Source organism: Nyctereutes procyonoides, unplaced genomic scaffold (assembly GCF_905146905.1).
Source record: "Nyctereutes procyonoides isolate TBG_1078 unplaced genomic scaffold, NYPRO_anot_genome, whole genome shotgun sequence".
NCBI classification, from domain to species: domain Eukaryota; kingdom Metazoa; phylum Chordata; class Mammalia; order Carnivora; family Canidae; genus Nyctereutes; species Nyctereutes procyonoides.
In genome coordinates, this window is record NW_026575139.1 from 29,669,244 (window position 1) to 29,682,001 (window position 12,758).

The 12,758-nt window shown below is 40.0% G+C and overlaps 1 protein-coding gene across 2 annotated transcripts in view; it reads left to right on the forward strand.

Moving 5' to 3' along the window:
* The window catches only part of DCAF5 (DDB1 and CUL4 associated factor 5), a 99,387-nt gene that overhangs the window by 64,172 nt on the left and 22,457 nt on the right, over nucleotides 1-12,758 (forward strand). For both annotated transcript variants that reach the window (XM_055303740.1, XM_055303741.1), the window contains exon 7: nucleotides 8,552-8,618. In XM_055303740.1, coding sequence (XP_055159715.1) covers nucleotides 8,552-8,618 — 67 coding nt within the window. The remainder of the gene's footprint in view (nucleotides 1-8,551; nucleotides 8,619-12,758) is intronic.

The window sequence follows — 12,758 nt, forward strand, 5'->3', positions numbered from 1 at the left end:
TTAAAGGATTATCTGTTGCTGAACCATTCTGTTATCTAGGCCAGAAGCCTTTACTCCAGGTCAGCTCAGATTCAACACCAGATTCTCTGGGTAAGAATATGCAGAGACTATTTGAAATTAGCTATCAAGATGAAAAGGAAAAGAGGGAGAAAACCCTGTACCTTCAATTCACCACTTGAGGTGAAGTTCAATTTTCTGGTTAATTCAAATAATTATAGTGTTTCTAAATTTGAATATAATTATGCACTTTGGGTTTCTTTTGATAGTGATTGGTGTTGACACTACTTGTTCTTTGTTTTCTTGCTCATTTTTCCTTGTATCCCACAGCAAATATTTAAATATCTGTGAGAAGGCCAATCAAGACTAGCAGTGCCCCAAATTGCCCTCTTGAACACTATCCATTAGCAGGGCCTGGGAGAAGATTGGCCCTTCCAACACAGCCTTAGAAGAGGGGAGCATTTTCAACAGCTCTAATGATGTTAAACATACTGTGCATTCAGCCTGCCTGAAATAATCTGTATTTTTGCAAAGCTTAAAAAAAAAAAAAAGGCAAAAGAGCTCTTTTGGCTACTGTATATTTTAAATTAGCCCAGAACTCTGTCCCTTCTCTTGGAGGACTCTTCTTCCAGATACTCATACAACTTGTTCTCTCATTTAAGTTCTTCTCAAAAATGCCATGTTATCAGAGAGACCTTCTGTGACCAGTCTATATAAAACAGAAATAACCAACCCCCAGCACCTTCTGTACGTCCTGACCTCTTAAGTTTAATTTTCCTTTATAACTCTTATTACCATCAGACACAGATACGTATTCTTTTTTTAAAATTTTTATAAATTTATTTTTTATTGTTCAATTTGCCAACATATAGAATAACACCCAGTGCTCATCCCGTCAAGTGCCCACCTCAGTGCCCGTCACCCAGTCACCCCCCACTCCCTGCCCACCTCTCCTTCCACCACCCCTAGTTCGTTTTCCCAGAGTTAGGAGTCTTTCATGTTCTGTCTCCCTTTCTGATATATCCCATTCATTTTTTCTCCTTTCTCCTTTATTCCCTTTCACTATTTTTTATATTCCCCAAATGAATGAGACCATATAATGTTTTTCCTTCTCAATTGACTTACTTCACTCAGCATAATACCCTCCAGTTCCATCCCCGTCAAAGCAAATGGTGGGTATTTGTCGTTTCTAATGGCTGAGTAATATTCCATAATATTCCATTGTATACATAGACCACATCTTCTTTATCCATTCATCTTTCGATGGACACCGAGGCTCCTTCCACAGTTTGGCTATTGTGGACATTGCTGCTATAAACATCGGGGTGCATATTCTTAACTTTTTTTCCCCTCTCCCCACTCTCTTCTCACATTACATGTGCGTGTAATTTCTTTCTCTCCTCACCCAATAAAATGTAAGAAGCTTCATGAGGGCAGGGACAGCATCTTTTTTTGATCAATTCTATATTTCTTTCCTTGGAGCCGTGCCCAACACGTAGTAGACATTGGATAAATATTTGTTTAATGAATAAAAGATGAACTCATTTTTATTTCAGTCTCCCACAGTCAGCAGTATCCCAGGCAGCCAACTTTTAATGCTGGAAAGGACCCAGCAGACAACCATGACATGCCATAAATGAATTCCAGGGCAGTTTTGTGATTCCAGTGTGTGTGAACACTTAAACGGTCTGACTAGACGGCAGTGGGTCAAGACCCCTGCCTTGGAAAGCATCCCAAGCTGTTCCCTTGTGATGGTTCCAAGAGGAAGAGAGGGTCAGGAGTTGCCCTTATCCCTGAGGGGAAGCCTGTACATTGTATGCATTTTCTACATATTTTAGGAGCTGTCCTATTAAATCCCAGAGGCCTTAACTCTGTGGGAGTTTACTTCCTTCTAAGGCAGTCTTCTGAGTCAGCATTCTGTCTGGGAGTCCCCTTTTACCTTTTCATGACTTTCTCTGCTGAATAACTGAGCAAATGGAAAGCGCTGATCCTTCACTATAAATAGTAAACCTCTGATAAACCTAGCCTTGTCTCACTTTTTTTTCCCCACTTTTTTTTTAATACTTATTTTTTGTTTTAGTTAGAGAAAGGTATTGGGTGGGGGCCAGGGTAGCAGGACTTCTATACAAAGTCTTAAGCCTCATTTAAACATAGAGCATGAAATGAGATGCTGAGTAGTAATAAGTAAGGTACGTATCATATATACAAATAATCAGTGGATAGTTCTCCTATGTTTTGTCTCCCCATGTGTCTTATTTTGGGTTCAAGTTTCAGATGCACACAGTTAATTTGGAAATGCAAGAAATACTAGAAGAGTGAGGAAATAAGATAGGGAAAGGAAGGGTGATCTAGTGAGCCAGCAACAACTGTGGGCAACTGGAGTTTGATCCTGAGAGGAGAGAATATTCAACACACACGTCAAGAGTTATCCACCTGGGAACAAGGAAGCTAGAATATCGACACACCCACTTCCATCAGTCATTGGTTGGTGGTGCTTCCAAGAAGTGTTTGTTCATCAGAGCAGCCTGCGGTCTCCTAGGCCTTGATTTAGATACTGGCAGTTGGAAATCAAGTAGCGTATATGAAGCAGTAAGGCTTCTTACATACTCCAGGAATATGAGCGGAGTCTCAAGGACTGAGCTATGCCATGCTTCCTGTTTCTGCTGAAACGACACCCATTGCTTTCTCTCTGCCCCTTCCTTTCACCTTTTTCACATCATCTTCACCTTTTTTTTTTTTAAGATTGTATTTATTTATTCATGAGAGACACAGAAAGAGAGGCAGAGACATAGAGGGAGAAGCAGGCTTTCCATGGGAAACCTGATGTGGGACTTGATCCCAGGACCCTGGGACTATGCCGTGAGCCAAAGGCAGATGCTCAACCACTGAGCCACCCAGGTGCCCACTTTTTCATGTCTTTACCCAAGGTCAGCTCAATGTGCAAATCTATTTTGCTTTGCCTTTTTTGTAAATCACCAGGCATCTTATTTGTCATAATGGCACCTAGTGATTTCTACTTCCTGGCATGGTAGTTGTGTACCTACATGTATATTTTCTACCTTAAGTTCCTTGGAGGGATCCCTGGGTGGCGCAGAGGTTTGGCGCCTGCCTTTGGCCCAGGGCGCGATCCTGGAGACCCAGGATCGAATCCCACGTCGGGCTCCCGGTGCATGGAGCCTGCTTCTCTCTCTGCCTATGTCTCTGCCTCTCTCTCTCTCTCTCTCTCTCTGTGTGACTATCATAAATAAATAAAAAAAAATTAAAAAAAAAAAACCATAATGGCTTATTTGGTAAAAAGAAAAAAAAAAAGTTCCTTGGAAACCAAGGTATTACCTTACATGTCTTCATAAGTCCCAGAGTATGTGGCACATAGTGCCCAGTTAGTATGCAATCAATGAATTTTGCCCCCTAACTAGTAGGTAGTTTTGTAAACAGGTTTGAGAGGAAAGCCCTTGGGCTCCTAAATTCCAGCTTCCTAACATAAAATGAGGAAAGTGTCATAAACTACAGGGAGTTACTAGCTGAATCCTAAAGTCAGGGCAGCAAGGATTCACTTTTTCTTTTTTTCTTATTTTAAGGAAGCTTTAAAAGTGTATACTTTAGTTGTAGTAAGTATATTCACAACATAGTATAATCCATCTTCACCATCCTTCACCAGAAGTTTTTCATTTTCCCAGACTGAAACTCCACACCCATTAAACAGCAGCTCCCCATTCCTTCTTCCCCTCAGTCCTTGGCAACTACTATTCTACTTTATGTCTTTATGAATGTGGCTACTCTAGGTACCTCATAAGTAGAATCATACAGTATTTGTCTTTTTGTGCTTGGCTTATTTCACTTAATGTTCAAGATTCATCCATGTTGTAGCACAGGTCAGAATTTTCCTTCCTTCTAAGGCTGAATGATGTTCCATTACATGTATATACCACATTTTTAAAATCCATTCATCTGTTGATGTATACTTGTGTTGCTTCCACCTCTTGGCTAGTGTAATAATGCTGATATGAAGATAGATGTACACATATCTCATACAGATCCTCTTTTCAGTTCTTTTGAATATTTACCTAGAAGTGGAATTGCTGAATAATGTGGTAACTTTATTAATTTTTTGAGGAACTACTTACTGGTTTTTTAGGGATGAGCCACCCTAATGAGCGTGAGATAGTTATCTTATTGTGGTTCTGATACACATTTCCCTAATGATTAGTGATGTTGAGCATCTTTTCATATGTTTATTGGCCATTTGTATATGACCATTGTGTATTTTTTTCGTTGGAGAAATGTCTATTCAAGTCCTTTGCTCATTTTTAAAATCAAATGGGTTTTTTTGTTTTTAAAAATTTATTTATTCATGAAAGGCAGAGACATAGGCAGAGGGAGAAGCAGGGTCCCTGTGGAGGTCCTGATGTGGGATGTTCCCAGGACCCCAAGATCATGCCCTGAGCCAAAGGCAGACACTCAACCACTGAGCCACCCAGGCGTCCCTAAAATCAAGTTTTTTTGATGTTGTTAAGGAAATTTTTAAATTGAAGTCCTGTAGGATTTGTCTTTGGGTTTCCTTATCTTGAGGGTATTTATGTAGTGATTTGTCAGGTAACCATGAGCCAGCAGCTTAAATACTTTTAGCTCTGATCTGATTGCCACCCTTCCTTCGGAGAGTAAGCATGGAATCTTAGAATTAAGTGAGCTTCAGAGAATGTCTTAGTCTATTATGGCTGCTAGAACAAAATAGCATGGATTGGTGTCTTATAAATATAATAATTTCTTTCTCACAGTTCTGGAAGCTGGAAGTCCAAATTGAGGGTACCAGCATGGTTGGGTTCTGGTGAAGACCCTCTTCCGGGTTGCAGACTGCAGACTTCTCTCTGTGTCCTCACATAGTGGAAGGCATCTGGGGACCTCTGCTGGGTCTTTCATTAAGAGCACTAATTCTGGGACACTCAGCTGGCTCAGGGGTTTAGCGCCTGCCTTTAGCCCAGGGTGTGATCCTGGAGACCCAGGATCGAGTCCCACGTCGGGCTCCCTGCGTGGAGCCTGCCTCTCCCTCTGCCTGTGTCTCTGCCTGCCTCTCTCTCTCTCATGAATAAATAAATTAAATCTTTTTTTTTTTTTTTTTAAAGCACTAATTCTGTTCATGGACCTAATCACCCTCCAAAGGCCCCACCTCCTGATACCATCACTGAACATTAGAATTTCAACATGTATATTTGGTGGGGAACACAAACATTCAGACAATAACAGTGAGCAGAGCAACCAGATGAGGAAATTGGACCCATTTCTTTTCTCACTGTGCCCTGGGCTAAATCACCTAACTCTGTGGATAGCATTTTCTTTATCTTTTAAACATACCTTTCTTTGCTCCTTTCTCATGTTCCTACAAGTATTTTGAGGACTGGTGAATTGATTTCTAATTATTGTAAAGTATTTACGTTAGGTATGAGGTTGTGTGTATGTTGAACTTAACAGTTTTTGGAATTGTTCACAGTGTCATTTTTAAGTAAGAAATTTTCTCTAGAAAATTGTAGGCCCTGATGTACCCTGATGTAGGGTGGCTCAGTCAGTTAAGCATCTGACTCTTGATTTTGGCTTAGGCCATGATCTCAGGGTTGTGAGATCCAGCCTCGTGTGTGCAGTCTACTTAAGATTCTCTCTCTTTCCCTCATCCCCTCGCCTCTCTTAAATAAAAATTTAAAAAAGGGAAAAGAAAACTGTAGGCCTTTCTTTTTCTAGGGAAATAAGATGACACCAAAAGGCAGGAAGTAGTGCTGACTTCAACTTAAAGTACACTTTTGTTAATCTTTGGAAATAAATGAGCTGTCAGGGTTACTGACTTGTTGCTGTTAGACAATGTTAGACGATGCTTTTATAAGTCCTAATTAGAATCAGTTTGGCTCAGTGTCAAATCTGAGATCAAGTAGTTCGAAGCTGCCACATAAAAGGGGATTGCTTATGCTCTTGGCACTAACTCATGGCTAGGTTGGTGATGGTTTCTTGTGCAAAGATGTCAGTTGACAGCAAGGATGCTTATACTTGCTAAAAAAAGACCTCTGGGAAGCTCCTAATTTTTCGTTCTGCATTAGATGTTTTTTTGAAAAATTATAATAAAATATACATAACATAGCAATCACTGTGGAGACTGTATGGAGGCTCCTCAAAAAATTAAAAATAGAATTGCCATATGATCCAGTAATTCCACTACTGGGTATTTGCCCAAAGAAAATGAAAATACTAATTTGAAAAGATATATGCACCCCTGTGTTTTTTGCAGCATTATTTACAGTAGCCAAGCTATAGAAGTAACCCAGGTGTGCATCAATAGGTGAATGGGTTAAGAAGATGTGGCATATATGTGGTGTATGTAATATATATATAAAATGGAATATTGCTCAGCCATAAAAGTGAATGAGATCTTGCCATTTGCAGCAATGTGCACGAACCTACAGGGTATTATGTTAAGTGAAATAAGTCAGATAGAGAAAGACAAATATCATAAGGTTTCACTTATATGTGTAATCTAAAAACCAAAACCAAAATCAGATACGAACTCATAAATACAGAGAACAAACTGGTGGTTGCCAGAGGGAAGGAGACTGAGGAGATGGGTGAAATAAGTGAGGGGGATTTTTTTTTTTTAGATTTTATTTATTTTTTCTTGAGAGACTGAGAAAGAGAGAGAGAGGCAGAGACACAGGCAGAGGGAGGAGCAGACTCCATGCAGGGAGCCTGATGTGGGACTCGATCCCAGGACTCCAGGATTACTCCCTGGGCCGAAGGCAGGCGCTAAACCGCTGAGCCACCAGGGCTGCCTGGTGAGGGGGATTAAAAGGCACAAACTTCTGGTTATAAATAAGTCACGGAGAGATGCAAAGTATAGCATAGGGAATATAGTCAAAAATAACGTCATGGTATATGGTGACAGATGGTAACTACACTTACGGTGAGCACTGGGTAATCTGTAGAATTGTTAAATCATTATGTTGTACACCTGAAACTAATATAGCATTGTATGTCAACTATGCTTCAGTAATAAAAATCTTAAATATATATACACATATATATACACACATAACAAAACTTCACATTATAATAATTTTTAAGTGTGTTGTTCTGTGGCATTAACTACATTCAAATTGTTGTATGGCCAACACCACCATCCAATTTCAGAACTTTTTCATCCTCCCAAACCGAAACTCCATACCCATTAAATAGCAGCTCCCAATCCTTCCTCTCCCTAGTTCTTGGCAACCACCATTCTACTTTCTGTCTCTATGAATTTGACTAGGCATCTCATATAAATTGAACCATATGATATTTGTCTTTTTGTATTTAGCTTATTTCACTTAGCATAATGTATTCAAGATTCATCCATATTGTAGTATGTATGAAATTTCCTTTTTGAGGCTGAATAATAGTCCATTGTATGTACATACTACATTTTTATTTATCTGTTCATCCATTGATGGACATTTGGGTTATTTCCACGTTTTGGCTATTCTAAGTATTCTTCTATGAACATCAGTGTATAGAAAGCTCAAGTTCCTGCTTTCAGTTCTTTGTCATATACCTAGGAGTGGAATTGCTGGATCATATGGTAGTTCTGTGTTTAACTTTTTTTGAGGAGCCTCCATAATGTGTTCCTAGTGGTTGCACCATTATAAATTCCCACCAGCAATGCACAGGGATTCAATTTCACCACATCCTTGCCAATACTTATCTGGGGTTTTTTTTTTGTTTGTTTGGTTGGGTGTTTGGGGGTTTTTTGGTATTAGCCATCCCAGTGACTGTGAAGTGGTATTTCATTGTGATTTTGATTTTCATTTACCTAATAATTAGTGATGCTGGGCATCTCTACATGTGCTTATTAAGCATTTATATATTTTCTTTGGAGAAATATCTGTTCAAGTCCTTTACCTAACATTTTTGAATTAGGTTCTTTGGGGTTTTGTTGCTGAAGTTTAGCCAACGAGCTTTTTATTTAAAAAAATTTTTTTAAAGATTTTATTTATTTATTCATGAGAGACACAGAGAGAGAAAGAGGCAGAGACACAGGCAGAGGGAGAAGCAGGCTCCATGCAGGGAGCCAGATGTGGGACTCCATCCCAGGTCTCCAGGATCACACACTGGACTGAAGACGGCGCTGAACCACTGAGCCACCAGTGCTGCCCGCCAACGAGCCTTTTAATTGGCAGATACTTTTAAAAAGGTATTTGCTTTGTGGTACCTTATGAATATATATATATGCCCATTTGTCTCACTTATTTTTAAAAAATCTGGGACGCCTGGGTGATTCAGTTGGTTGAGCATCTGCATTTTGCTCAGGTCGGATCCTGGGATCCTGGGATCAAGTCCTATATCAGGCTCACTGCAGGGAGCCTGCTTCTCCCTCTGCCTATGTCTCTGTGTCTCTCATGAATAAAGAAAAAAAATCTTTTTAAAAAAAAAATCTTTCTCTAGATGGATAGGTAGATAGATGTAGATACTTTATCTATAAATCAAGACATAAATAATGTGTGTGGTTTTTTTTTTTTTTTTTTTTTTTTTTTTATCCCAACAGTATATCCTTTCAGGCTCTGATGACTTTAACCTGTACATGTGGAGAATTCCTGCAGATCCAGAAGCAGGTGAGTATATCCCTACTATGAACTTACAGCTAATGTTGGCTCTATTGACCTTCGGCATGCTGTGCCCTGAAAGGACTGATCTGTAGCAATAGAGGATGATATTTCTTTTAATATAGTAAGTTTATCAGAAAAGTGGCCAAGGGAAATTTAAACAAAAATTAGAAGCCAGATTTCACTATTAACCTTCATACAGACCCTTATTGACATTGTGATGCTCAGATTTTTTCTCCTAAGAACTTTTCTTAGACTTCATAGATCTTTATTATGTTCATTTTCCTCTCTCCAATTTCATACCTAGAATATTTTTATCTTGGCTTTCCTTTCTTATCCATTTGCACATTCTTGTTTATTACTCTACAAAGAGTTGTTAGGTCTCTTCCTTTCCTTTCCTTTGGCCTTCCTGATGATGTTAACTAAAAGGAAACTTTGTTGATGGACAGGTTCACTCCCTGGGGTTTAGCTGACCCCAGATATCAGAGAAATTAGGAAGAAATATTTCTGCATTTTTTCTAGATATATTCTGAAAAATGTCTGCAATTTTACATAAATTTGGATCTAGGCCATCTGAGCTTTCAAACAACATGGATCATTCTTTTTTTTTTTTAAGATTTTATTTATTCATGAAGAGACAGAGAGAGAGAGAGAGAGAGAGAGGCAGAGGGAGAGCAGGCTCCATGCCGGGAGTCTGACCTGGGACTTGATCCTGGGTCTCCAGGATCATGCCCTGGGCCGAAGGCAGCGCTAAACCGCTGAGCCATCCGGGCTGCCCTCATTCTTCATTCTTGATAATAGTGTCCTCACGTGCTCAGTTGAATCTTACACTGGTTGCTTCCTACTGGTAGAAAAATGTCTATTTTTTATTCTCAGGACAGCTCAATATAGCCATCTGCTCCAGGTGATACATGGCATCAAACTGGAAAATGTCCATTAGGAAAGTAATAGAGGACTATGCCAAGTGTATTACATAAATTTTGCCCAGTGCTCAGAGTTTAGGGAAATTGTTCGCTCGCTTGTTACTGAATTAACAATATTGTTCCCAAACAACATTTAAAACTGTTGAAGCCCACTTTTGACATAACTGTCCTATTACTGTGGTCTGGTTACTAAACAGTTTGCAAAAGGCCTTTTTTTCTCTTCTGGAATTTGGAAAGCATTAAGTGAATCAGCTTACCTGTGAAGCACAACCAGATGGGACAGCAGCAGTCTATCTGAACAAAAGTGGTATTCTAGCATGAGAGGTAGTTCTTTTTTTTTTTTTTTTTTAAGATTATATTTATTTATTCATGAGGGACACAGAAAGAGAGAGAGAGAGAGAGAGAGGCAGAGACACAGGCAGAGGGAAAAGCAGGCTCCATGTAGGAAGCCGACGTGCGATTTGATCCCTGGACTCCGGGATTATGCCTTAAGCCAAAGGCAGATGCTCAACCGCTGAGCCACCCAGGCGTCCCTGAGAGGTAGTTATGTATTAGCTTTCCCACTCCCCCAGTCTTCTAGATTTATTATCTGAGAAATAATCTTTGGGCTTAATGATCTCTTTTACCTTATCTTAAAAAGCTTTAATTATTAAGTCAATGTGACTTTTAAAATAGAAAATGGATAACCCCAGGGTGCCTGGGTGGCTCAGTGGTTGAGCCTCTGCCTTTGGCTTAGGTCATGGTCCCAGGGTCCTGGGATTGAGTCCTGCATCAGGCTCCCTGCAAGGCGCCTGCTTCTCTGTCTACCTATGTCTCTGCCTCTCTCTGTGTGTCTCTCATGAATAAATAAATAAAACTTTTAAAAGAAAGAAAAACAAAAGTAAGTGGATAACCCTCTTCCCCTGGGGCTATTCTCTGGAATCTTTTTCATGTTTGTATAGAGAATAAGGAAAAATTAGCAATAGTATTATAGACTTTTTACCTCCCCTAGCTCATTTTTGTACTGATTTAAGGTTTGGGCCACATTGGGCTGACTTTTCAAGTAGAGATGATTATCTGTACAGTCTTTGGGTTGGTAGGAACCTGATAGCTGATTTAGGATTCCAATATTAAAACTGGGAAATGGATACCTTGACTTTCCAAAGGTTTTTTAGGCAAGCTGCTTTAAAGGAATCAATTTCTAGATTCTCAAATTCTGTATATATTCTTTTATAAAATCAGTATTCCTAAGGAAGTACCCATTCTCCTTTCCCACTTCCCCTTTACCCTTCTTTCACTTTAAAAAACAAAAACAAAAACCCAGAAAACCAAAAATACTCCATAGATTTCTGACCATTTGAACCCTAGCACATGGTGCGTTGCTGTGAGATGTAAAAAACTCCAAGGTGCAAAAATTATTAAGCTGAAACCAGGGAGGGAGTAGGTAATATGGAAATATTATTTCAAGGAGGAAAAAAGAACAATGTAAAATTTCTGTTAGAAAAGGACTTGTAGGAATTCAGATCCCACAGAGGATGCGGTGGGTGGCTCCTGCCACAATAACTACAAAAATGACATCACAAAAGCCATAAAGGTGTCAGAACTGTGACAACAAAGTGTGCTAAAAGAGCTCAAGTTCTGAAGGAGAGCCTTCCTAGCCCAGTGGAAGGTGCTGACTGTCGTCTTTCCTAGGAGCGTCTGCACAGGCTGTAGATTGGGCTGCCACAGGCAGGATGCTGGGGTCAGAAGAAATCAGAATTTGCAGTGGCCCTGTGAGTTGATATGACATTAGAATCTAGATATACGGGCAGCCCGGGTGGCTCAGTGGTTTAGCGCCACCTTCAGCCCAGGGCATGATCCTAGAGACCCAGGATCAAGTCCCACATCAGGCTCCCTGCATGGAGCCTGCTCCTCCCTCTGCCTGTGTCTCTGCCTCTTTCTCTCTCTGTCTCTCTCATGAATAAATAAACAAAATCTTAAAAAAAAAAAAAAAGAATCTAGATATACCCCAATGACATGGTCCATCTTCCTTGTACGACATTTGCTGAGTGTTGACGTTGTCCTGGGAGCTATGGTGCTGGGCTGGAGGGGCAGAATGCAAGGCCCACCTAAAAACAGTGTTTTGGAGACAAAGTCCCTTTAATGAGAGGGGGCCTGCTCCACAGATCTTTTGCCAAATTTTGAACGTGCCCAGGGAAAGGAGGATAGAGTGGAGCTTAAAATCTCCAGATGATGGAACATTCAAAGCAGAGGACAACAGAGACTTGCCAGACTCTTCATTAAAAGCCTAAGAGGCAGGGTACCTGGCCGGCTCAGTCTGTAAAGCACGCAACTCTTGATCTTGGGGTTGTGAGTTCGAGCCCCACATTGGACATAGAGAATATTAAAAAAAAAAAAAACTCAGGAGGCTTACACTTATTTATTTATTATTTTTATTTAATAAAGGAGGCTTACACTTATGGATGATGCTGAACCAGAAAGGCCAGGTGAACTATCCTGTCATTTCCTTGTGCTTAGGACCCAAACCCCAGTTAGAGAAAGGCACATGCAACAAGCCACCCTCAGGTCTTATCTTTGAGACATCTAAAACCAGAGGTAGATGTATTCCTACTAGCGAAGCAACCCAGTGCTGACCTAGTTCCTCATGATTAGATTGAGGATGATCAACCCCTTACCTTATTTTCTCAAGAGTACAATGGGTAAATGCCATATGGAGGAAATCAGCGTTAGTCTCTGTGTTAGTCTGGTAGGGCTGCGATAGCAAAATCCCACAAAATGGGTCACTTAAACAACAAAAATGTATTTTCTCACATTCTGGAGGCTAAACAGACAAGAGCAAAGTGCTGGCAAGTTTGATTTCTCCTAAGGCCTTTCTCCTTGGCCTGCAAATGACCACCTTCTCACTGTGTTCTCACATGGCCTTTTCTCTGTGCACACACATCATTGGTGTCCCTTCTGAGGAAGATGCCAGTCTTAGTGGATTAGAGTTCTACCCTTATAACTTCATTTAAACTTAATTACTTCTTTAAAGGCCCTATCTCCAAATATAGTCACATTGGGAATTAGAGCTTCAACATATGTACTTGAGGGAGACAATTCAGTCCATAGCAGTCTCTATGGTTCTTTTATACTCCATGTCTAGCACATGGTAAAATATAATGAAGCATGAAACCGTGGCCAGTAATCAAGAGGGAAAAAGATAATCAATAGAAGCCAACCCACAATATTATCCATATATTGAAGTTAA